This window comes from Elgaria multicarinata, chromosome 7, assembly GCF_023053635.1.
Source record: "Elgaria multicarinata webbii isolate HBS135686 ecotype San Diego chromosome 7, rElgMul1.1.pri, whole genome shotgun sequence".
Lineage (NCBI taxonomy): Eukaryota > Metazoa > Chordata > Lepidosauria > Squamata > Anguidae > Elgaria > Elgaria multicarinata.
In genome coordinates, this window is record NC_086177.1 from 30,162,682 (window position 1) to 30,187,971 (window position 25,290).

Below are 25,290 nucleotides of genomic sequence, written 5' to 3' on the forward strand. Positions count from 1 at the left end.
ATTATAAGATAGAAATTGAAAAATGCAAGACAATGTTTATTAAGAATATTAATATTTTGACAAAAAAGACAATGGTGTGATTTTTACCATGTTCTTAAATGGTAATCTTCCCCAGTACTTTACGATTGATATATATGAAAAAAGGTTTCCTATTTCACAATGACTATATAATACCCACTATTTCATGGAATCCAGTCCTCTAGACAGTAGTTATAATTCATAGTTGGAGTTCATTGTTAGATATTTACTCATTTAAATTGAATATCCCTCCTCTTGGCATATTTGCTGAACCAAGTACATTTGTCATTATGACAAGAATAAACAAAAATACAAGGATAGAAAACCAAAATTTTAAAAGGCAAAGATCCAATTATTGTTTTAGACTAGTAACAGTAATGAGGAGATGAAAGATCAGTATGAATGACATTTTGGTTGGCTGTATTGTGCAGCTGTAGGCGGTTTTGTTAATCTGTCTATTTGTCTTCTTTCTTCCTCTCAAAAAGGGGAGGGGGTCTCTTCTTCAATAACTTTTTATAAACTACTGATCTTAAAAATATATAAATGACTCCTTATCTTAAGTTCAGGTAAGAGATTATGGGCAGTACTAATAATTTGATGGATATGAAGACAAATTTTTATCAATTTTTCTCTAAAATTCCAACTTTTTCTTCCCTTGTTTCATTCTCCTTATCTGTTTCAAACCTTTCTGGGGGTCAATTCACAAAACCATGTTTTTCATATGGTGGCCTTGGTTCTCACACAATAGCTTGGTAATATACAACTTCCATCATATGTTGCAAACACTACAGTACTGTTTTCAGCATGACTTTTCCAATGATGAACTTGTCTCCAGGTGATTAAAGATATAACAGTGAGTTACCCCAGTCACTTCCTAAGTGTAGATATGCTATTTGATGGTTTAATATTTCTTTTTAAGTACCTTGTTGCAAATTTATTGTATAAATGCCATCTGTGCTTTTCTTCTCGCTTGGTTTTAGTTTTGATCAGCTTAAAATGGCAGTAATGAATTTGAAGAAACAAGCTAATAAAAAGAATGAGGGAAGTCTACAATATGTCAAGGGAGGCCTCAGTACCTTTTTTGAAGCACAAGATGCCCTGTCAGGTAAGTGTCAGGCATATGAAAGGAAAGTCAGAAGTATAGTTGACCTTATCTTTACATGCATATTCATCAAAATGAGAGAATAAAAATGGATTGATCAAATCTTAATATAGTAGGTGACAAAGGTTACTAGTGAGACAGAAAGAGTCAAATAAGTTGTCAAACAGAAATGTCCTATGCATTTCAGAAAGATTTTATAATTTTCCTTTTTAAAATGTTCGGCAATTCTTTCTTTTGATTGGCATTATCCATGTGAGTAGCTGCTCACATTATTCTACTGTGATGATTGAGTTCTCTATATTAGTGAAGTATGAATTGGCAGAAAATACATGCATTTTCTGGGAATTTAATACGTAGATGATACAAAATGTTCCAATAAACTTCACCGTGGTTTGTACCAGGTCCCTGAATTCAGAGACTTAACGAAGTATTAAGGGTCCTTGCATGAACTGATGCTAATAAAAATCTACTACTTCTACGGGGATCAGTGGGAAGCAGCAATCTTGTCAGAAAAGGGGTCCTTAAGATGACTACTTATTTTCAGTATGTTACTGAACTGTTTAGGTGTTAATTTTTTTTCTGGATAAGAACTACATTTCAGAAAGGAGAGATTGTGCTTATGGAACGTTTACAGTGTGCTACAGTATTTATAGGCTTCTTTAATTGCCTTTAATATTTAGTTGTGTATTGAGATGTGGAATTGGAAAGTAAGCATGCTACAGTGTCACATAGGAGGTGCTTTTAGTGTTTAAAACATTTCTTGGTCTTTTCCAGATTGTTGACTGCATAAAAAGAGCATAGGGCAACTCTGCCTTGCATTAAGTCTTCATAAATGAAATCAATATTGCAGTGCTAATATTGAAATTAATCTGAAATGTTTCCTCCTTTTATCTCTTGCATTGTTATCACATAGCCCTACAATAAAAAAGGCTTCATAATTAGTCCTGCAAGATGGACGTTGAATTAAACATGACTGTTCTCTGCTTTTCATCACACTGGCAGTCTTTGCATTTTAGGAATTGCATGAAAGTGGCATGATCTATATCTTCCTCCCAATGTCCATTTGACATAAAAAAATATTTCTAGTTTGTGCCAGTATAAGCAGTGAATGAAAAGGGGGGGAAGAAGAGAAGTGAGGTAATACCATGCAGCTGAAATTACTAAATCCAAAGAACCTTAGATTCTCAAATGCCTTCATTGCAGTTGGATAGGCATGGGGTATGTGGGTGATCCAGCACTTGAACCTGTTTTTTTCTGGCATTTGGTGATCATGTCAGATTTTAATCTGGGATATGGCTCATAGTTTCACTCATAAAGGTTTTTCAAGTTGCAAGAGAAAGAACCTATAGTTTAGTGCTTCATCTTTCCTTATGGTATTTTATGTAATTCCCTGTGTTCCATAACTGTGAAGCTGTTGCTGTTAGATGGAGCTAAGGCTGACCATTTGTGTAGGGGGCAGTTTGTGTGGCCAAATACATTTTCTGTCTTAGACCACTGGCTGACCAATAGAGGAACCTCTGAGATTACAGACACTGACCATTTCTTCTATGAGGAACAAAGCAGAGATGACATCCATGTAATTGAGCCAACTTAAGTTGGTGTGTGAGCATTCAAGGTGATCAATAAACTTTTAAGCTTTTCATATGCTCGTACCAGTCTGAACTGATCCAGTAAAAGGTATCATTTACCTGATTTGTATCTCTGTGGTGTGATAAGTTTTTCACTTCTTACTTTCACAAGCAAGACAGTTTCTGAGTATGGTCCTTCAGAACAGGCTTTCCATCTCTTGGTGTACAGGATGTTGATTGAAGGAAATTTCCTATCTTCGGTGGGAATGAATATTGTCCTACTGCTGTCCTCAAGCACCACTTATTAGAGGTCCCATTGATGTTTATCAAAATTATATCTTCAATAGGAACTTATGAAAGGATATGAGTGTCTATGCTAACCCATATTCAGGAGTCCCATGTGCCTGTTGTTCATGAGCCACATGTTGCTTCAAAAATTTCCATCCATCCTTGCCCTGATATTTGCTGCAGTACAGGCTGCAGCAGAGAATAATAGGGCAAGGGGCATGAGTTTAGTAGATATAGGGAAGGAAAGAAGGAAGCTAAGGCTAAACATACACACGTACAAAAGCGCTCTCTCTCTCTCTCTCTCTCTCTCTCTCTCTCTCTCTCTCTCTCTCACACACACACACACACACACACACACACTATTTTAATTTAGAAACTGCCTTCATATCTTTCAAGAAGATTTCCCTAAATAAACAAGTAAAGTAACTCAGGAGTGGGAAGACTAAAGAGCTAAAGGCATTGGTGAAAACCAGTCATTTGAGAGAGATTAAGAGAGGGGGAAGTTAAAAGTTGGTGAGGAAACAATTATGTTTGGTTTGTTATATTCTAAGGTGCCAGATTGACCATTCTGATCTTTTCAGATTAGTTCTGCATCAACATCGTAGGACAGGCATAAGCTAGCATAAAATGAATTTGCATCTTGAGACTCCAATAACCTTAAGCAAGAAATTCCAGTCAATGTATAAAGTAGAACTATTTTATGCTACATACAATAAAGATAAATTACAGAACTTTTATGTTAATTAGATTAAAGAAAATGTGTCCCTCACAGGTTCATAACTCCAAGTTTACTGCTGAAGATCAGAACGTAAGCTAGCTGCCTACTGGAGTTTAGAAGTCCAGAGTATCTGGCTCCTGTCACAATGCCCACTTTACTAGATCACAAATTCTCTTGAAACAAACATGTGTTGCTTAGCTCTAGCAAGACTGTAGCTTAGTCATGTAGTCTCACCCATTAAAAGAGATGGCATTTAACAAGATGTTTTATTCCAGCAATCCATCAAAAACTGGAAGTGGATGGAACGGAAAAAGTGGAAGGATCCATGACGCAAAAACTAGAGAACGTTCTGAACAGTAAGTCTGGTTCACCTAGCATTACTTATTCATAGACTTCAGGTTTTATAACAAAGTCAGGCCTATTTCTTGAAATATGATGTTTGGTAAAGACAGCTCTTTCCTAATATTTATTCCCAAATCATGAATATATTTATTCCTAAATCATTATAGTGTTACAGAAAATATCAGTAGCTGTAAGATCAGGGTTCTGCTGAGAAAAAGAGGAACCAATACAGCATTTGATATCTTATAGCTGTTCTTTAAGCCTTTAAAGAAAGAATTACTAATGTTGATAATGTGAATATAAATTCTGTCAATTAAAATGAGATGCATACAGATATGCTGACTTGCAGGTATGATGCAATTTTTGAAGCATAGTTTAATAGTTTTTATTAAATTATTATCTGACACTTCACATTCTATAGAATAATTTTTAATGTAAACCATGATATGTTTTTCAAATACATAATCTTGCAGCCCTTTGTTTTTACAATATTATTTCAATATTGTGGAGTAGTAGCTGTTTAGTCTTGGAGATGGACTAAGGTTATCAAGTGTTCCTTTTGTACTATGTCATAACATTCTTAGTTATTCCCAAATAGTTTACCTTGGGTGATTATCCATTTGTATCCGATTCAAAGTTTGCAACTTTCTCTAAATTTTTCAGTACCTTGTGCATAGGTGCATATATATCATTGAACACATTTTACAGGACTACTGTTAGTTCAAAGTTTAACTTATCATCACTACAGAACATTCAAAGATTTTCCTCTGGTTCTTACTTTTTAAAAACAACAACTGAGCAGTTCCAACATAAATGAAAAAAAATGCTTTCAGAATAATATTTCTAATTATGCAAACCTATCAAACTTGAATTGATTTGCATATTTAAGTTGGAAAAAGAGCATTTTCAGTTTTAATTGAGAGTTAATCAAAGAAGCCCCTTTATATTTTTGTACTAAAAAATGCAGTACCTGACAGTATTAGAGGGAAGTGGTGGGATGGAAGCAATGGTGCTTTTGACTAATGAAATACTGAAAGGAAATTGTTTTGCTTTCTGTGATCAGATCTTTTTTTCCCTATTCAGATCTCTATGTATCCATAATTTAAAGTTTCCTAGCTTTCTACTCAAATTAGATAAAGAGACTTGGATTGAAAGATCCAACTACATGAGTTGGAGGCACAACCACTTTCACATGAGGTCAGGATGGCCAATACTTCCTGTCCCTTGCACTCTCTGAAAGGTTACAATGACCCTTTGGGCCAGCTTTTTGGGGATCTGCATACAGAGAAGGGCATGACTGGAAGTGATTTCAACCTGCACAATGGAATCTTGGGTTCCAAGCCAGTGGATTGGATCCAGAATGGCATTTAGCAGAGTTCTGCTGGAAGAATGGGATGGGAGGTAATCTTCTCAATTACATTTTCTCCCAGCAATCTCCTGTGCCTTTTGAAAAGCTGCTCTGGTGTGCTGGGGGACCTTTCGGGTCAGTATTAGAGGCAACGCCTCATTCTTCCAGAGAGAAACCTTTGCTAGATCCTGGTGCCTTCCATGAAAGGAATGGCTAATCTGGTTTCAGCCCATTGTTTATAGTTCTGACATCATGGGAAAAGTTATCTGGGGATAATGTCCATGTCCTTCAATGTGAGTGATAGTCTTACCCGATCTTCAGAGTCAAAGTCTTCAGAAGAGTTTGATTCAATACATGTGTAGTGAGAGCAAAGATTTTGCTTTCTCTAGATGAAGCCACTGAGTTATCCAGGGTAACTTAACCAAAATAATATATACAATTCAATGCTGCCAGCCTCGCTGTTCCAATTTATTAGCAAGGTATTAACCTTACTCTCACTTCTAAATACTTATTATTAATTAAAGTGGTGCAGACTCTTATTTGTTTAACATGGTAGCAGAGGCAATATAAGAAGAAAAATAGTAATTTAAATTAGAAGAAAATAAAACATTTTAGTTGCTGAAATCTTAAATGACTAGAAAAACCTCAATTCACCCAGCATTTGAAATCATACCTAAATTACATTTTTAAATAATCATCAAATTAAGAATTTAATATGATTTATGCATTTAAGATCCTGAGGATTGGCTTCTAAATAGTTGACCAGCGATATTTGACCATGTTAACCCAAACTTGAGATAAAATTGCTTGAATTCCTTCCACCCTAAAAACATTTTTAAAAAGACGTTTTCTTCAAAATACATGAAAACATCCAGAAAAAAACATTTAAATATGAAGGAATTATTTGCTATGGTGGTAATGGACAGTTATAATCAATTCCCTTTCAAGAGATTCTGTATACTCACGTAAGGAGCAGTGGGATAAATGCCCAGTATGTGCATAATCAAATTATTTTAAAAAGTTAAATTCTTGAGATTCTGCAAAAGCTCTTTTACTTTGTTTTATGTATAAAACTGTCTTCAGTGGAAGGGATGTTTCCCTTAGAGCTATATCAATAAGCACAGAACTGCATCCAGATAATTGGCTCACTATTTGAGAATATGAGCATATTCTGTGAAATCAAAATAAGCGACATGAAAGCATCCCTTCCCCTTTTTTTAATATCAGGATGGTGTGTGTAAGTGAGTGAGTGTGTGTGTGTGTGTGTGAGAGAGAGAGAGAGAGATTAAACTTGAAGCACAGCTTGAAGTTGGTTTCATGACTGCTTTTGAAAGTAGCAAGCTTTAAACAGTGATATGCACCCAATCATTTTGTCTTGGCCCTCCAAAATCTTGTATTTATAGTTTACTTGTCTGTCTTGTTGGAACGCTTCCTTCCCTACAGGCAAGGTTGGAAGGAAGGAAGTGTTTGCTCAAATTTGCAACATCTCAGCTCTCTCCATGTCAGGGTATCTGGGAGAGGAAGTTGGTTTTGTTGTGGTGGTGGTGGTTTAACCAAAGTAATTAAAAATATAGTTTATCAATATGATGAATGTAGCACTTCTGAGGATTCGCTACAGCCAGACACAAGATCCAGTTAACTTAAATGGTGTAACAAAAGTCCTGTTTAAATACGGTCTGGGGGATTTTAAATAAAAGAACTTTGCCCAACTTTATATTAGCTTTTTTGCAAAATAGATGTGTTAAAATATTTATTTCTTGTCAAATTCCTGATCCTCTTGACCACAATAAATGCCACTTGTTCTAATTGGAAGTGATAAACCATTAGTCGTTACAGAATATACTGTTTTTAAAAGCTGGTTCGGAGTAGAAAAGAGCTTTTAACTCTTAATAATAACTAGGAGAAGCCTTGTTTTGAATATGCTAATAAACTTGAAGCTTCTGGACTATTTTGATTCATATTTTAAAACTAGATTTTTCAAATGAATAAATGTTAACAAATCCCTCTGAGCAATAAATACCTTTTCTCTGAAGTTTGGAAATGTTTTGAACAGTAGATGAATAATTTTAGATAGTTTCTGTGATTAAATCAAATGCATTTAAAGGAACAGCAGATCATTCTAACTTGGCTCAATTTCACCTTATTTCATCATTTGAACATTATTTTCCTTCACCTTTTAAAATCATAAAATATTCAGTAGGCAGTTTATATTATTTTAGAAGATAGAAATTCAGCAATAATATCAACTTTGAGACATCAGGCAATTGTGGGGTGTTTTTTCTTCTTCTAACAACCATAAAATGTATAGGACCAATTCTCCTGACAAAATAAAGTTTCTTGCATCAGGGGCTTGAAGCTTCAACAGTGTGTAAACATTATTTAGATATAACAATTATTTTACAAAGGCTACTTTTAACATGAGCAGCCCACCCACAGTGTTGACGAGAGAAAATGGCATGCAAGCCACCCAGTGAGACTGATGTAATTTTTTCATCTTTGCTTAAATTATAGTCACTAGACCAGATAATGTAGAAAGTTTTTTTTTTTACAGGCAGCCATCAAAAGGGCTAAAAACATTCACTTTTTTTCTGGTAGATTAAATACAAGTCACAAGTGTTTTTTTCCCTTAAAGTAAAATATTTGCCATCTTATATACATTTATTATGAGGAAAAGGGTGAGGGCTTTTTTGTTTTGTTCATTCTGGAACCTGCTTTAGCACAGTATATTGCAATGTGAATATTACAAACTTCTAAATGTAACAAGTGAAAGTTTGAACATGTTCTCCTAATTTAATTTAAATAGTTTAAGACAGAAATTCTCAGTCACTTAAAATGGTCCTTATGTTCCTGGCTCTGAGTCTACTGAAACTAGTCAGTGTTGCTCAAAATTTTGGAAACAGAATTGGGTCCAGAGTAGAGTCAAAACTGGTGCTCATGCTAGTGACTTCTCTTTCTTGTTTTGATAAAATTCCTAAGCTGAACCATTTAATGGAAAGGAATAAGGGTACCTTTTTTGGCACATTTTCCTGTAAATTTCAGATACTGTTTTCTCTTCCCACAAAAGAGCAAATCCTAACTTAGGTTGCTATCAATGGTAATAAAATTCATGTTTATTTCATTGTATTCTGCTGTAATGAAAGAAATACATTAAATAATGATCAAATTGCTTGTAAGGCATAGCTAGAACTATAAAATGTAGCTCTGTAGCCAAAGCAAACTCTAAAGTCACCACAATGAATTTAAAGGTCTAGGAGCAAAAGTTGCTTTAATTATACTGTGGTTTCCGCTATGTTAAAACACTAAGCAATCAACACTTATAAAATATTATTTTCAGTACATTTGTAAAAAAGAAAAGAAATTTTTTTTCTATTACAACTTTAATATAACATTTGTGTTTGTTATTGTAGCTGTAATCTATCACTATATTAAGCATGACAAATCTATTGATTAAATTAAGAACAGGTTACTTTGCTCTGCATCATATGCAACTTTTCTTTTCTTTTTTTCAAAGGAGCAAGTAATACTGCAGATACCTTGTTCCAGGAGGTTTTGGGTCGCAAAGACAAGGCAGATTCAACAAGAAATGCTCTCAATGTTCTCCAGCGTTTCAAGTTTCTTTTCAATCTTCCACTGAATATTGAAAGAAACATTCAAAAGGTATTTGATAATTTAAAATACAGTATACATGAGATTATATTATCCACAAAATTACAATACGTTTTTAAATGAATCTTGTTTTTTTTTTTTTTAAGGGAGATTATGATGTAGTCATTAATGACTATGAAAAAGCAAAGTCATTATTTGGGAAGACTGAGGTTCAAGTATTCAAAAAATGTGAGTGTTTTTGTTTAAAAAAATGTTTACATTAATTGTAGTTTTAGGGGAAGATTGATCATGCAGAACAAACTGAGGAGTCCTATGTCAGCTTTATCTTCTGTTAATGCCAAACTTTTTGCAACATTCAGAATATTTACTTAATATCTCTCACAAAATTTCTATTGCAGAAATGTACACTATTTTGCACTGTATATAATAGTCCTTTTCACATTATGTGACATGAAACGGGTGAAGTTGTGTGGGATGTGTTTTGGGGGAATATTTATTTTAAAACCAAGTTCAAGAGTTGCAGTCTAGAATTTTGTAATTAATACACAACTTTCAAGGCAAGAATTAAAATATAAATTGCTCATGTACTTAGACGGTGTGCAGGAGGAGGTTCTAAATCCTAGTACAATTTTTCTCTAACGCTCTTAGTATTGTTGTATATTAAATGTGTTTTTATGGACTGCGCAGTATATATTCCTAGATCTATAAATAAAGTGTCACTTTAACATTGAAACAGAATGAGATGAAATCAGTGATAACATAAATTAAAAGGCTTTGACTGAATAAGTAAGAGAAATTCCAGATTCATGTTCCAGTGAAGACTAGACAGGAAGACTGAGACCTATCAACTGCAGTTGAGGAAGAAAGTGTTATCAAGGTGAAAGTAGTATATTCTGCAGTTTTGACTAATAGAAAATATAGGTTAAATAGACTAAACTTTAGCTTTCTACAATTTACATTCATGAGATTTTATGCTAAGAAAAACAAAAATGTTTCTTTTTTAAAAACCACAGATTATGCTGAAGTAGAAACACGTGTCGAAGCATTACGGGAACTACTTCTGGATAAATTACTTGAGACCCCATCAACATTGCATGACCAAAAGCGCTATATCAGGTGATCTTTTAATGTTTTTGATCTTTTATTAGTTCATTCTATAACGGGAGAATTTCCCTGATAATACTTTTACATCATGGGAAACATTCTGACCTACAGATGTAATGGCATAATCTCTGTATTTTAGATCCAGAGTTGCTCCTCCACAAAGGGAAGGGGTCATTCCATTGGCAAAAGAAAGTAGGGATCCAGTGGAGGCTCCTCTCCCTGCTGGAGGAAGGGGTGGAGAAGTTTTGGCTAATTCTTTATTGCCCCGTATGATGGCTTTGCCCGATGAGATAATATTTTCAGCTATTGCAAAGATATGTCTTTATTAAGAAATTTGTATGCATTTTAGGGTATTGGGCCTCCTGAACTACTTTTAGGTATAACTCATAACATATGGGGCTGAAATCTATGCCATTTTATGTACAGCTATGTCCTGAAACACAACATATAAAATCTTGCACTATTTTAGTGTGGTCTACACAAATTAGACACCTTCAAAGAGTCCTTGCCTTCACCCCAGTATGTACTGTTTACATGATAAGGTACATAGCTGATACTAATGCTATTTTATGTAGAAATGTGTCCTACATATAAAATACTAATAACTTTACGTAGGCCTCTGAAGATAAGTCACTCTTTTTGCTTAAAAGGTACTTGAGTGAAACCTGTGCCTTTTTATTTATTTTTACAAAATATTGCCATACCCAAAGATTAGGGCTATAATTATTTTAATGCACCTTACCCAAATTGGATGACCTCAAAGAACTTCCCTTTAGTGTATAGCATAAGGTTTATGGCTGAAGCCTATTACATGTGATGTGTCAGTGTTCTCTGACACATGGAATAGGTCATTGGCCATGCTGGCTGGGGGATGATGGGAGTTGAAATCCAACCATCTGGAGGGCACCAAGTTGAGGAAGGCTGAAACGTACTATCTGGCATAATTTTAGGGAGGGAGCATACCTCTGTGCTAGAGCACATGCTTGGCATGCAGAAAGTCACAGCTTCAATCCTTGGCATCTCCTCTTGAAAAGTATCAGGTAGTAAATGGTACAAAATACTTCTGGCAGAAATTTTGGAGAGCCACTGCTAATTAAAATAGCTAGTACTGGACTAGATGAACAAATAATTTTGGCCTGGTATAAGGCAGCTTTATGTGTACCTCTTTCAGGGAGGGAGTCTAAAGAACTGAGTTAAAGAGATGAAAAGATTAAAAATGAAGGAATCGTCAGATCAGCACAGCATCCAGTAGAGAGTTCTTTAAGAACACAAGAGTGAAATAATCTGATCTTAGAAAAATATGTAAAGTCCCTAAGATCAGTCTCTATACCAGAGGACTGGAAAGTAACTAATGTAACACTAATTCTTAAAATGGCATTGTAGGCATTCAGGAAATTACAGACCAGTTAGTGACTAAAGGTAGCATAAATAAGCATAGAGAAGAACAAGTCCTGCTGAAGAAAAACTAGCATGGTTTCTGGAAAAGTGAGTCTTGACTCACTAACCTTTTGGAGTATCAGGAAGCATGTGTATAATGGTCTAGCATACATTTTATACTTGGACTTTCGAAATGTTTTAATTATGTCCCTTGCCAAAGGGTCCCAAGTAAACTTAGCAGTCATTGAGTAAGACGATGGGTTCACGTAATGGGATTGATAATTTGTTAAGGAACAGGAAGAAGAGAATAGGAATAAATGGACTGTTCTCACAATGCAAGTAAGAACTGGGGTCTTTGGAGGATCTGCTTTGGGACAAGTGCTTTTTAATTTGTCTCAGGAACTCTGGCTCGTCTCTTCCCCAACAAGTAAAGTCATAACCCAACAACAAAAGGGCTCACATAATGCGAAACAAACCACAAATGGAAGGTCCATGGCTTGTTTAGCCACTGTGACTTGTAGCATATATCAGCAGCATGCACCAGCACACTGAATCCACAATAACTCACAATTATTATTTTTTTAAAAAAATGTGGGTTATCGTGATTTGTGAACCAGGCTGTTACCTTATCAGATAGGCAAAACTATGATGTGCTACTAGACTAAACCAGGAATGTTCTACAAGATGTAAAACCACAGAACATTGAATAACTGAAGTGCATGTTTAGTAATACATCATTATATATATAAAAAGTCTAATATATGCTTATCTTCATTTATAGTATTTGTCAGGTGGAACTGTGAAATCTCCTTTATTAGGGCAGGAGGGACGTTGATCCCTCACAACTAGTATTCTGGACACAGTGTGGTTGCTTCTCATTCCCATTGGCTGTATATACGGCAGCGAGAGTACGGAGAAACAGCTTTGTCTCTTATAGCTCTCAGTTTGGGGAGAGCTTACTAGGGTCAAAGATCCCATTCCTGTTGCAGGGGAGCAGGGGCTCCTGCACCCCATTACCACATGCGTTATGTATGGTGTGACACATGTGCTCCTCTTAGACAGTTATCTGCACAGATGTCTGTTAGTTCTTCCCCCTCAATAAAGAAGTGAAAAATTGCAACATTTGGCTCTCCTAACCAATGGATGTTTGCATCACAGGTTATATCAGCCTTCCCCAACCTGGGGCTCTCCAAATGTTGTGGGCTTCAACTCTCAGAATTTCTGACCATTAGCCATGCTGGCTGGGGATGTTGAGAGCTGGAGTCCAAAACATCTGGAGGCCACCATGGTTATGGAAGGCTGAACTAAGTTACGAGCATGACATCAGGAAGCTTTTCCTTCATACAACAGGATTTGCCTCAGGTTGAGCATCTGAATGAGGGTCCTGTGTACATCCTCTCTCCGTAACCTGTGAGGATGGATAATGAACAAATGTTCTCTTGCCAAACACTTTCTAACAGCTCGGCTTGCTTAGGCAACTGGGGCTGACACAGGAGCATAAAGAATGTTTCAGTGGCTTCCCTCTTTCTCTCTCCATGGGAGGTATAGGGGAAAAGAAGAGGCTGCACAGCTGAGTGAAATGGAAAGATGCAACTAGGCCGAGCAGACAGGGGGAGGTGCTGCACCCCAAGTCTCTGTATGGTATCTAGAAGTATATTTTACAATAACTATTTCTCTTTATCTCCTTCTACAAGGGATCGGATAAATTAGATTACATTGCCTTTTCAGCTTTTCATTGAAAGGATAGAAACCTTGAATACTTGTCAGAGTTAAAGAAATGTGTGCTGGCTTAACTATATCCTTTTATTTATATTATGCCAAACCCCTGAACATCCATCTACTTAGAGAGGACGTAATGAGGCTTAAAACAATTCAGTTTGCTTTGGTATGTTACCAGGATACGAGTACTAGCAGTTCTCTTTCCCCCTCTTTTTTCCTCTTCATTACTGTGCATATGCAATAAGGGAATGTCATTAGTTTTGATCCCAGGACCTGAGGCACATAATAATAGAGCAAACTTAAAAGTGTAAGTCTGATCATTGCCCAGTTGGGGGAATGTCTAAGAATCCAATGTGCATCAGCTTGAGTTGTATTGAAGACAGGCAGGATAGAGATGCAATAATGATGTAAACAATAGTTTACTGCAGCCTATTCTACTGTCTGCTTGGGAAATAGTGTAGTGGTGTTAGTGCAAACCCATAAAAAAGGCCATGCTGTAAAAAATATGAGTCTACAGTAGCACAGTGGAATGAAAAAGAAATTAAATTGAATCATCATAAGCCCATTGTATCTCCATCACTGGACAATTTTCTCATTTTTCAAATTCAAATTATTTGTATTGATAATTGCACAAGCACAACAGCCTGTAGCAAGCTACTAGTGAAGGGTTTGTTTGTTTATTGTATTTAGAAACTTAAAGCTTTGTAAATACGATGTTTTTTGAAATGGCTGAACGTTCGTATTTGTAACCAATCTTGCTCTCCAAACACCTGAGATTGGCTGCCTTTTTTTAATTCTTGTTGGGATCAGGACCTGCATTACTCTGAAGTCTAAAAAATAGAATGGTATGTTTTGGCTGCAATCCTGCACCCACTTAACTGGATAGTAAGCCGCATTGAATTCAGTGAGACTAACTTTTAAGTAGATACGCCTAGAATTGCACTGCCAACTATAATTTGCTATGGGTCCACGTCTTCAGATGCAGTGCTATCCTGAGGTGCAGGTATAGATTCACACTGGTTTTGGGGTTTGGGGATGATGAACGTTGACATCAGGAAATGAATTGTAGAAACTATAGATAGTGCTAAATGTGTTATTAACAGTAGCCATTCACAAAACAGTTGCTTTTAACACATCATGGCATTCATTAGCTAATTAACACATTGAGTAAAGTAAAACACCATGCAGCTCAGGATAACACTACATATATCTGATGGGTTTTACTGGGCTTTAGTCTTTGACAGCTTATGCAGTAATAAATCCAGTAGTCGTTAAGGTACTACAAGGCTATTTGTTGTTTTTCATTGACTCTTTCAGTCTTAGCATTTTGAGCTAAACATTATGGCTTAGCATGTCATGCGAACCATTCCTAGCCATGGTTGTTATGCTACATGAAAAAGCAAGGCCACAAGCCTTAATGTGCCTGCTCTGTATGTGGGCCTCTGTATGTAGAAATGCAGGAATGGCATGCCATGTGTAGTCTGTGTCATATCTGAGTCCTCATTTCTTCAATATTCTAATTTTACAGATACCTTTCTGATCTCCATGCAGAAGGGGACCCAGCATGGCAATGTATTGGTGCCCAGCATAAATGGATTCTGCAGCTTATGCACAACTGTAAAGAGAGCTATGTTAAAGAACAGAAAGGTAAATGTATTTCTGTTCTAGAGAAGCATCTCTACTTGATTTCACTGAGGAATATGTGTTTTCTTTTAATTTGGGCAGTTTTCTGTTTCTTTGGTGCATCTTATGGCTAATTCATATATCACATTTTTAATGAGGTTATATGTAGAATTGAGCTCATGGCTACCTGTATTTGCCACTACAAGAAGGAGTCAGGATTTTTCTTTTTGTGCCCAGTACAAGCTCTGGTGGCTGACAATTTGTTCTACTATCTCCCCTGCCCTTTCCAGTAGCAACAATATCCATCTACTACTTTTATTGCCATCCTTTCTCCTTGTAACCAAGACAAACAGTACCTGCTTAATGGAGAAGGGAATTTGATTTCACTTTGAGTTGAGTAAGTTTATAGACATCCTGTCTGCAAGATGGTACCATAACTAAAGGCCTGAATAAAGCGTGCAGAGTCTGATCCTGGTTTCAGATCTTGTGTAGTAAGCAGGGGTTAAATCAGTTTCCCAGTTCAGGTATCAGGAAACTGTGGATTGATGAAGTTACAACATCAGCACTGAAGCTTGGCTTGCAATGGAGTGGTGATGTGTGGAGGAACAATGGGTTAACTTCTCCGATTGCCCAGGAAAAGGTAAGGCCCATGTCATAGATTTTCAAGTACTCTATTGGTCTCAGGCTCCTCCTTGCCAGTTCATTTCTTTTTTTTGTCCAGGAAAGAGCTATTTTTCTTTTCCCCTCCCAAAAAAATAAGTTACTTCTGTTATTACTATCATTCTTCTGGCTACAAAACCTTTTCTAGCATCTCCTTCTTAAAAAAAACCATGAAAAACACACACCTTTCTTTTGGTTTTTATTTTTTCTTCTGTTCCTTTTTCACCCTTCCGCTGGTGAAGAAATCATGCTCTAAAGCTACAGTTAAACACGAAGTGCTTACTCGTGTGAGGTTAGTCAGAAAAACCCAGGGGGGGAAAAGAACACAAGTATCCTCATCTCCTGCAAGGAGTGCTTTTTTGCTGATGACACCCAAGATGATTGACCCTGAGATATCCAGCTTGCCACCTCATGCCACCTGCTGAGTCTTCCCAAAACAGATCAGGAAAGCTCCAGGCCAGCTGTACGTCAGGGTGCCTCTGTCAGCCAACCACGCCACCTTCTCCTGAGAAAACATGCAGCCTGCGATTTGGTTTGATTCAGGCCCAGAAAGGATGAGAGGGGGCAGCGGTAACCCAAAGCCAGACCTGCAAAACAGCGAGAATGCTTAATGGTTCCCTCCCGCCCCCAAAGAAGTCACAACAATCTAGACGGGCGGTCATTTTGGAAAGCAGTTTCAATTTCTTCCAGTAGGAAGAAGCTATAATTTTCTCCACATCTTCTAATCTGCACCAATAATGAACATTTTCAAATCACTGAATCCATACTTTCCCAATTCACATCGTAGTGCTAGATAGTTTGACTGATCGTTTAATAGATAAGCAAGCTCTAGAACAGGCTGTGCATAGAAGCGTACTCATAACACACACACACACACACACACATCTGGTTCTCCTCCTCCTCCTCCCAGTCCTAAAAACAGAAAAAGACTTCTAACTCAAAAGGACTTGGCCCAATCCCTAGTCACCATTCCCCTGCACACTCTACGGAAGGTTCTCCTGACCCACACTCTGTAATCACGGGGCGACCCACTAGGCCACACTTTACTACAACCGACCATACCCAGATAGTGATTTTTCCTTGTCTTCCCAACAGGAGGTCAACTCTGAAGGGGAAGAAGGGGAGCGGTCAGACATAGGACCTTTCATCTAATAGATCGACTTTATACCCTTGTTGTCCAAAGCAATTGTCTCCTTAGATACTCAGCCAACAGAACCAGAGAAAAAACAACCAGCCAGAGGAGCTGTGATGTTCTCAGAACCTGAGTAAACCACCAGAGTGCAACCCTTTCCTAACTCTTTGAAAAAAAATTAGAGAGGAAGAAGGGCACTAATATAGCACAAAAAGTTTATGCACTTCTACAAGGTGTCATGAAAGAACTTAAAACGCTCCTGTGGTGGCACTCTTGTCAGGGGCAGTCATCTTAAAGACACTCTCCTTAAAGATCAGGGAGAAAGAAGGTCTGATGTAGCATTAAAGAAAACTCACGAAGCATCAGCCCTAGCACTGTAGACATCAGCAGTTTCTTCATACTTCGCTAAAGCTACTTTGCAGTGGATGGAGGTTATTATAAACAATAAAGACTTAAATCAGGCTACCTTAGAGAGAAGATTACTTAACCTCTCAAAATCTTTTGCCTTCTTAGCAGGCGCCACACAGGATCCACTTCAATTTAACGCATGCTCCATGGCAGCCACTGCTGTGGCTCGGCATTCCATCTGGCTTAAGCACTGGAACGTAGATATTGCTTCTAAAGGAAATCTCTGCTAAACCATCTTCTTCCATCCAATCCGCCAAAAACGGATGCCAGCCATCCCAATGCCAGCAATCCCAAGTTGGGAGGGAAATTCCAGCATTTCCTCCCAGCACCAATGTGTCCTTGACCGCAACTTGGAAAAATTCAAATTCTTTCAGTTGACTTTATAAAATTGACACATGCAGATGCCTCCTTTCGTAGGAGGGTACTCCAGAAGGTAATAGTATTACAATAGACTTAATAAATTGTAGAGTGGGTAGATCTTCTCATTCAAATTGGTAGTTCAGTTTAGGATATCCCATTGTGGAATGCTTTCCTCACACCAAAGTGGAGAAAGGAACATTTGTACTGGCTGGAAAGGTTCCTTTCGGGTTGGCATACTGAAGGCATCCCAACCACACCCTTATCTTTCATTGAGTCTATACATACACAGTTTTACAGCAGCTGACCTCTGTGCTTTCAAGCTTGTCCTTTTCCTGTGGAGCTCTAGCCAGTTATTCTTTTAGATGTGATAACTCTCTTAATATTAATCTGCATGACCTTCTGGTCCGTGTTATGACTCCACCTGGGAGAGTTTCAGCTTTTCTCTGTTTCTGAACTGCAACCATGGACAGAACTGGCAAGGAGGAACCTGGGACCAGTAGAGTGCTTGAAAATCTGTCACATGGTCCTAGCTTTTCCCTGGGCAGTAAGGGGAGTTAACCCATTGTAGGATGCCTTCTGCACACCAAGGCAGAAGGAACCTTCTCAGTAAATACCAACGTTCCGTTTATTGACCCAAAATCATTACACATGAACCAGGGTGGAAACTCCCTGTATTGGTATACATGGCAACACTTATTTCTCCTATGATAGTGTGGGATTGCTGATCTGTCTGTGATCTCTGCTTCTCTCTCTTTTCTCTCATGGCAGTATGAGAAGCAAAGAGTTGAAGCTGACTCCCACCCCCAAATTGTAAGCACAGCAAACATGCAAAATAGTTCGGAAAGTTGTTTTGAGGACATCTGTAGAGAACACTCAAATTAATCATAGACATGTTTGAGATCATGCTGGTTCCTATGGAAAGTTTTAAGCACTTTTGCAAGATTTTTGGCTTTGAGAGAGAGAAGCAGATAATCTGCTATGACTTGGGTTGGGGCATATTTCTCAAGCAAATTATTAAATTCTTTTCTATTCTTGTAGCAAGGCTATATGTTACATTTTAGTGCTAACTTACCAGTAGCTGTGCCTAAGTGCTAGGAAATAAGACTGATCCTTACCGTTTCTTCTCGTCTACTAGACTTCTATTCACCTTGCAATGAATGATCTATCTTTGTTTGATCAGACAGGCCAACATGGCCCTATGTCAAAGGAGCCTTTTCAATTTGTTATCCTAGCAGCTGGTTCTCCTCTGTTGCCTTTGCGTACTGTACATCTGGAAGAAGGCCTCTTGCAGCTGGGAGCTATTTCATGTCTAACCCACATCCCCCGTTCCTAATAGAAATATTCTTTTAACAGTGAATATCAAGTGAAGCCTTAATGCAATATCTGAAATTAAAATATGAATCATAACTGAACTTGGCATTTGTTTCTAGAGTCGTCATCAGCTTAGCAGAGTTTTAACAACTTTTGAGGTAACTCTAATACCTTCTTAAAATGAAATGAACCTGACTACCAGTGCATAGTTATTTAAACCTGTGTATTGTATTCAACTTTATAAAAGTATAATAGGAAAGCTAGGCAAAGTTCAGCACTTCTAAACTGGGCGCTTTGGCTTGAAATCTACAGAAGAGCATCTGCCTAAGCCCTGTTCAGATAAAACCAGTTCGAGTTACTCTGAATTGCAAGCAGCTCAATTAAAACTTGCAATCAAAAGCACAGAAAGCATAAATGGATTTGCTCCTTTCAGTGGGTTTATTCCATTCCATATTAAGGGATGTCAAAATACGTGCAGATTCACGGATTAGTCACTAGCTTCACACCAAAATGAAACAAACTGTGCACTCTTATTGCTTCCCAGAATTTGGGTTCCGTAGAGTAAGTTCACTTTGCAGCCATTTGAATAGGGTCCAGGATAGTTGCTTACCACTTCTATGTTGGAGGGAAAGCAGCAGCAAGTGAAGCCACAGCTGAGTAGCTGGATCCTCCCTCTCCCACCCCCTATTTTTAGCTGCTGTAACCAAAGAGGATGCTTCATACACAGCACCTAAAACTGCAACTGTTTCCGACAAGTGAGGCAACATTGTGTAGCTTATCTTAAAACAAACAGGACCATAAAACACATTTACTGCAATGTTTTGCTAATATAGAGAGGGGAAGAAGAGAGGCCTGCTCGTTCAAAAATAGCACAACGAACATGGATGGCTGTCGTTGCCACAGCAGCTTCCCCAGAGGGCTAGAGCAGAAGCATTGGTGTGAGGGCCACTTGCATTGGCCTTCAGCACTGGGACATAGGTTGTTCCCTTGGCACTGGCAGAGAAGCTTAGTCAAAATCCTAAAATACGGTGGGGCTGTTGGTTTCCTAGATCTTTCTTTTTTGTATTTTATTAAAAGATATTAAAAGGGTTTCTTTTTAAAAAATTGCTCAGTGATTCCTTGGAATTCTTTTCAATACTTGACTATTTTTTGTGTTAAATATATGCCTCAATCTTAAGTTTTCGAAGGACCGCTTATACCACAGAGAGGCTTGTGGGTCAGAATCTGTCCCTTAATTCCGAGTCTCTATTCTGAAGTCTGTATCGGTGACGAAAACTTTTAGGAGGGCACATTCAGGATCATACTGTTCACAAAGAAACACCGAAGGAACTAACTCAGAAACAATCTAAATATTAATGGCAAGTTTTACTTCGACGTAGTTCATACAAAATCTGCTGAATGTTTTTTGTTTGTTTGTTTAAGCCTTTTTTGTTACTACAGATATGTTGAAAACGCTGCATTGGATCCAGACTTAGTCATACCCAATGAATCAATGGGACAAGCTGTTGATTTCAACGGGTCTGTTCCACGTATGACTAAATCTGGACCAAACACACCATGTTCAGTATAAAAAAAAGTCTTAAAAATCTAAAGCTATGTCCTACCTGTTTTAAATGTCTTGCAAAAAGTCTTTCTCATGTCACCTGAAAATAACAAGTAATTGTGACAGCAAAATGTTTACTAAATGTAGGGAACTCATAAATGCATTTTTATATGTACTTCATAAGTGGTTCATCTTAGTTTCTAAATATAGAGAGAATTCTGAGAACAAACAGGACATTTTAAAATGTATTGTTGATTCAGGTTAATTTTAAAGGAACTTCCTTAATTTCTTGCTTCGGCAAATTGAAAGTCTTCTGTGTGGCGTGTTTGAAAGGAATCCTATCCTACTTGTGTTGGTGCAGGCTTTAGGCGCTGCCTGTTTGGTCAACAAGCAACAGTGGGTGGTCGGGCTGTAGCACAGGACAAGGGCCTGCTGTGCACAGGAAAAAATGTTCAAAGGTGTTTAAGGGCGGTAAGGAAGTCTGCTGCCCTTCAGAGAATCCAACAGCCATAGATCAGTGTTTCTTCTCACTATTGTAGCCTTTGTGAGAGACCCCTATATGGTGCACAAAGGAAGAGAAAATACTGTAACATCATTACCTTGTGACACATCTGGACATCTTTCATTAACTTTACATACAGATCATATAGTCCTGCTTCATAACTTTGTAATGACATTTTCATTTTATCTGACAGATTTTCGTTTCTGTAAATGAAGATATCACAGATAAGAGAAACTATACTAAAATCAAGATATCAAATAATTAATTGGAAGTGGTTGGTTTTTTTGTCTTGAAGACAGATAATATTACATGCCAGAATTAAACCACAGTCATCAGCTTTCATCAACCAATTTGTGTCTCATTTAACTTAATTGTACAAATAAGGCTGAGTTGAAGGAAGAAGTTGCTATTGATGCAGTGCAAAAATAGTCTGGAGAAAACAAAATTGTACCCAAATGTTTGTGCCACCCTTCTTTAAAAATTGAAGTCTTAAAGTCTTCCTGCTAAAACAATGCTTCTACCAAATTTGTACATACGCACACTCTCACGCTCTTAATGGATGCAATCAACAAACGTTTGAGGTGGCAAAGGTCTTGAGATTAATATGTCGTTGGCTTTAGATTAATTTTAAAGAAATTGTATTGTACTCTAGCTGCATACAAGTATGTTTAGTGGTTTGTGTAAGTGTGCAGTTAAGGCTTTGTATTGAATATACTTCTATATAGGTTGTAAATTACAGTCTCTAAATCCCATTTCAAGTAATAAATGAAAAACTTAAAAATAATCTTTTTAAGGTATGCATCAACATTGTTTGAGATCAGCTGACTGGCACATTATTTGTAGACATATATTTTACTATATTTTAAATCTCGTCTAGCACTTTTCAATTATACTTTTGTATAGAGAACTCTCTCTCTCTCTCTCTCGTTTTCACACATGAAGACTATCATAATGCCCTCTCTTTCAGTATATTGTGAACTCTAAGATCTTCTGTCAATGCTTGTGGCGTTTCTTGAATAGTTAGTTCAAATATTTTTTTTCTGAATTTAGAAAAGAAGAACTTTGTACCTATATTCCGTACTTTAAATAGCTTTGTGCAGTTTCAAATAGCCACGCTTTTGCTTTTTGTTCTGAGAGAGAGTGATGTTTGAATACTGATTAGTGCAGCAACTTTCTTTTCCAGGCTGCAGTGTGTAGTCCTGAAGCGCTATCTCCTGGACAACCCAGAAAAAAGCCAGCATTGCTAATGCACTCCAGATGTTCATTAGTCCTGAGGGTATATGTGCTGTTGTAGCTCTCTGCTCCTGTGTTGTACTTTCTTGTAATGCTAGACAACCAATTAAGAAATTAGTTTCATGTTAAACTTTCTTTTCCTGGTACTATTGCAAGCTGATGATGTGGTTCCTACTGGAACAAGAGAGTATTCTTTGCCCTGTTTTCTATTATTGGTGAATAAACAAACCATTGTGGCTTTTGGGCCATTTAGTGTATTCATGCTCTCATCATATCAGTCTACTATCAGGCAAGCTTTTATAACGGATACTGCAACAGGACCACTTTTTTAGCTCGTGTATTTTCTGCAATAATCATACCAGTGTACTATGCCATCATTTTTGGCGGAAATACAAGAAATCCTTTGTACTTGGTACAGTGCATAAATAAGAAATGCTTTTCAAAATACTTTTCTCACTCTTTCCTGTATAAATAGCAGCTAAGTCTTAAAGCATGCAATGCAAGATGAACATTCGGGTGGGGGGGAATTAACTTCTACTACAATGTTTAAGATGTGAATATGCAATGAGAGAGAGAGAGAGATGACATAATTTTAGAATATGAAGAAGTGCATTTCAGTTAAAAATACTCATGCCAACTGAATAATTTTGTTTTGTCTTGCTAGTTTCTTCCAGCAATTTCAGGAAATTTACAGATTATTTGGCTTAGTTTGAAGATACTGAGCCAAAACCATATGTATGTAAAAGGGAGTGATTCAAAGCATTTAGAATTTCAACAGGGTTTCTAGAATACCCTTGTGAATTTTGGGTTGTGGGGGGGGGGGGATCATAATTAGTATGCTTTCCTTTTTGTTTGTTTGGTTTGGTTTTCCTGTTTAAGAGAGGTTAGGTTAACACTACTTTAATTAGTTTAAAAGTCATTCTGCAAATATTGGTTGAATGCCCACACTCCCACTATTATACGTCTGCAGGAGTAGATGTATTTTTTCAAGTGTTTTTGGAAATTATATATTTATTACTTTTTTTCCCTTTACAGTATAGGTGCCTGGTTTTTCTCTTGAGTGGGATTTTGCTCAGTCTTGCAGTTAATCACTTGTCTAGGGTGAATAACAATTCCTTTTGGGTAAGCAGCTTACTTAGGCCATTGCTTAAATTACTCTGTGAAACAGGCGAATGGGTGGTCAGACTGGGAAATTGTTTATCATTGCCTAAAAGACTGTGTGCGCCATTAATTAAGTACATATTGATAGTATTTAACAAATTAAAGACCATTAAGATTAAATGTTTTGCAGTATGCTTTTTCAGCCAGGATTTAGAGTATACATAAAGTAGGATTGTAGTACATTTCCACGAAAAATGGGTTTCTGTTCATAAGTCCCCCCCCCTTCCGAGTAGTTGAACCAGTACTCCAAAACAGTTGACCGGCTTATCAGAATCTTCAAATGACCCCAAAACCTTAAAGCTCCCTGTTCCAGTAATCACTGAAAGAGCTAAATTGCTGTGATGGTGCAGGCATGTATTTTATTTGCATGTCTTTGCTGTTTATGTATAAAATGGGGTGAGGCCTTTTTTAAACATGAAATGCAGTGTATAGGTAAGGAAGGTGAAACCCTGTACCTTCTCTTATTTTAACTTGCTGCACTCTAGTCCTTCAATAAATTTTCTCCTTGGCCAAGCTCACTTCTGATATTGGAGGTGGGCTGGGAGAAAATTGCTTGAAGCAGTGGAGGATATATCCATCACTGCCACCCACTGTTATGTGACCAGCCCAGATACATGAATAAGTGTACATGCTGTCCCATCGCATACCTAGGACTCAGCCCCCTGATGCGTCTTTGGGGAACATACATGTCCTTCTGTCTTCCAAGTTGAGACATCTATTAAGTAGAAAGATATCCTTTTATTTCTGTCATGTTTCGAGATAAACTGTTTCTCGTGGGAAGTTGCCTTTACACATGAAATTAACAAAGAAAATGAAAATATTGCTACCAGCATTCTTCAACAATGGCAGTGTGTTATACATGCACACATATGCCTATCTGAAATGATATAAGATAATAATTTGAAACATTAGAGAAATCCAAAGAACGAACAGCCTGCAAACATCCACATTTCCTAATATCTAATGCTCTATGCCACACAAATTATTTGTTTTCTTCAAAGTAATGTATTATCAAAAGCTTTAGAGATAACCTGTACAATGCCTGGGTTTCTCTTCTAGAACATGTAAAAAAGTGTACATTTGCAAAGGAACTGAACAGCTTCAGAATTGCAATCCTAAAATACCCTATAATGCAGTACCCAAATCACTTTGGAGAGAAGCTAAGAGAATCCAATTTCAAAAAATTTTAAACTGTAATCTAGATGGGCCATAAGAAGAATAGTAGAGTTGGAAGGGGCCTATAAGGCCGTTGAGTCCAATCTCCTGCTCAGTGCAGGAATCCAGTTTAAAGCATATCTGACAGATGGCTGTCCAGCTGCCTCTAGTGTGGGAGAGCCCACTACAGAGAAGAGATATGGGAGTATACAGGTGAAACAGTGGAGCAATTATTCTGAAAATGGTATTCTGAATCTGTATTGATTGAAGAAGATAGGCGGGAAGAGGGGAATGCAGCTAAAAATGGAATGCAATAATCCGGCAGGGTCTTGCTATTTACTGTGTAATCTGTACAGCACCATGTACATTGATGGTGCTATATAAATAAATCATCATCATCATCATCATCATCATCATCATCATCTATGGGGGTGCATAAGGGAATGGGTGCATTTTCATGATGTTGAGAGATAGGTTTTAATGAGACTTAGCTTGGTGGGAAGAAGGCAAGGGATAAGGAGGCACAGGTTGCATTAAGTTTCCAGTAGTAATATTAGTTCAGTTGCAGTATATTAAGGGTAGTTTTTTAGTGATGAATTTCTGAAGTAGTTCACGGGTTTACAAAACTGTATTCCCATTTGCACCTACACTTATGCACCTAGAGCCAAACTTTACACACATAAAGGATATCTTGGTTATTCTTTAAGAACTTGACAGCTCATATGAATGGATCTACAAGAGCTCTGTATTTCCTCTAATTGCAGAGAGGAGTGCCAACAAAATCTGAGCCAAAACGGGGCCATTGAGAAACAAGAAGAAAGTATTAGCATACTTTGGGGGAGTCCTGAGGTTTGCAGAAGTACAGTAAATCTATATTGTAAACCAGTTGTGTTGTGAAAGCCACTGCTTAGTTCCTCCCAACTGTGCTCTGAGTGAATATCCCCAAATTTCCCACTGTTTCTTGGCCTGATAATCTTACATGTAATGTTAAATATTTTCTGCCCTTGTTCCA

The 25,290-nt window shown here is 37.3% G+C and overlaps 1 protein-coding gene across 1 annotated transcript in view; it reads left to right on the forward strand.

The window, feature by feature from the left end:
- EXOC2 (exocyst complex component 2) overlaps positions 1–25,290 on the forward strand; it is a 98,705-nt gene that overhangs the window by 19,547 nt on the left and 53,868 nt on the right. The window contains exons 6-11 of the mRNA XM_063130304.1: positions 999–1,123; positions 3,970–4,050; positions 8,896–9,041; positions 9,137–9,218; positions 10,004–10,106; positions 14,719–14,837. Of these exons, the coding sequence (XP_062986374.1) occupies positions 999–1,123; positions 3,970–4,050; positions 8,896–9,041; positions 9,137–9,218; positions 10,004–10,106; positions 14,719–14,837 (656 nt within the window). The remainder of the gene's footprint in view (positions 1–998; positions 1,124–3,969; positions 4,051–8,895; positions 9,042–9,136; positions 9,219–10,003; positions 10,107–14,718; positions 14,838–25,290) is intronic.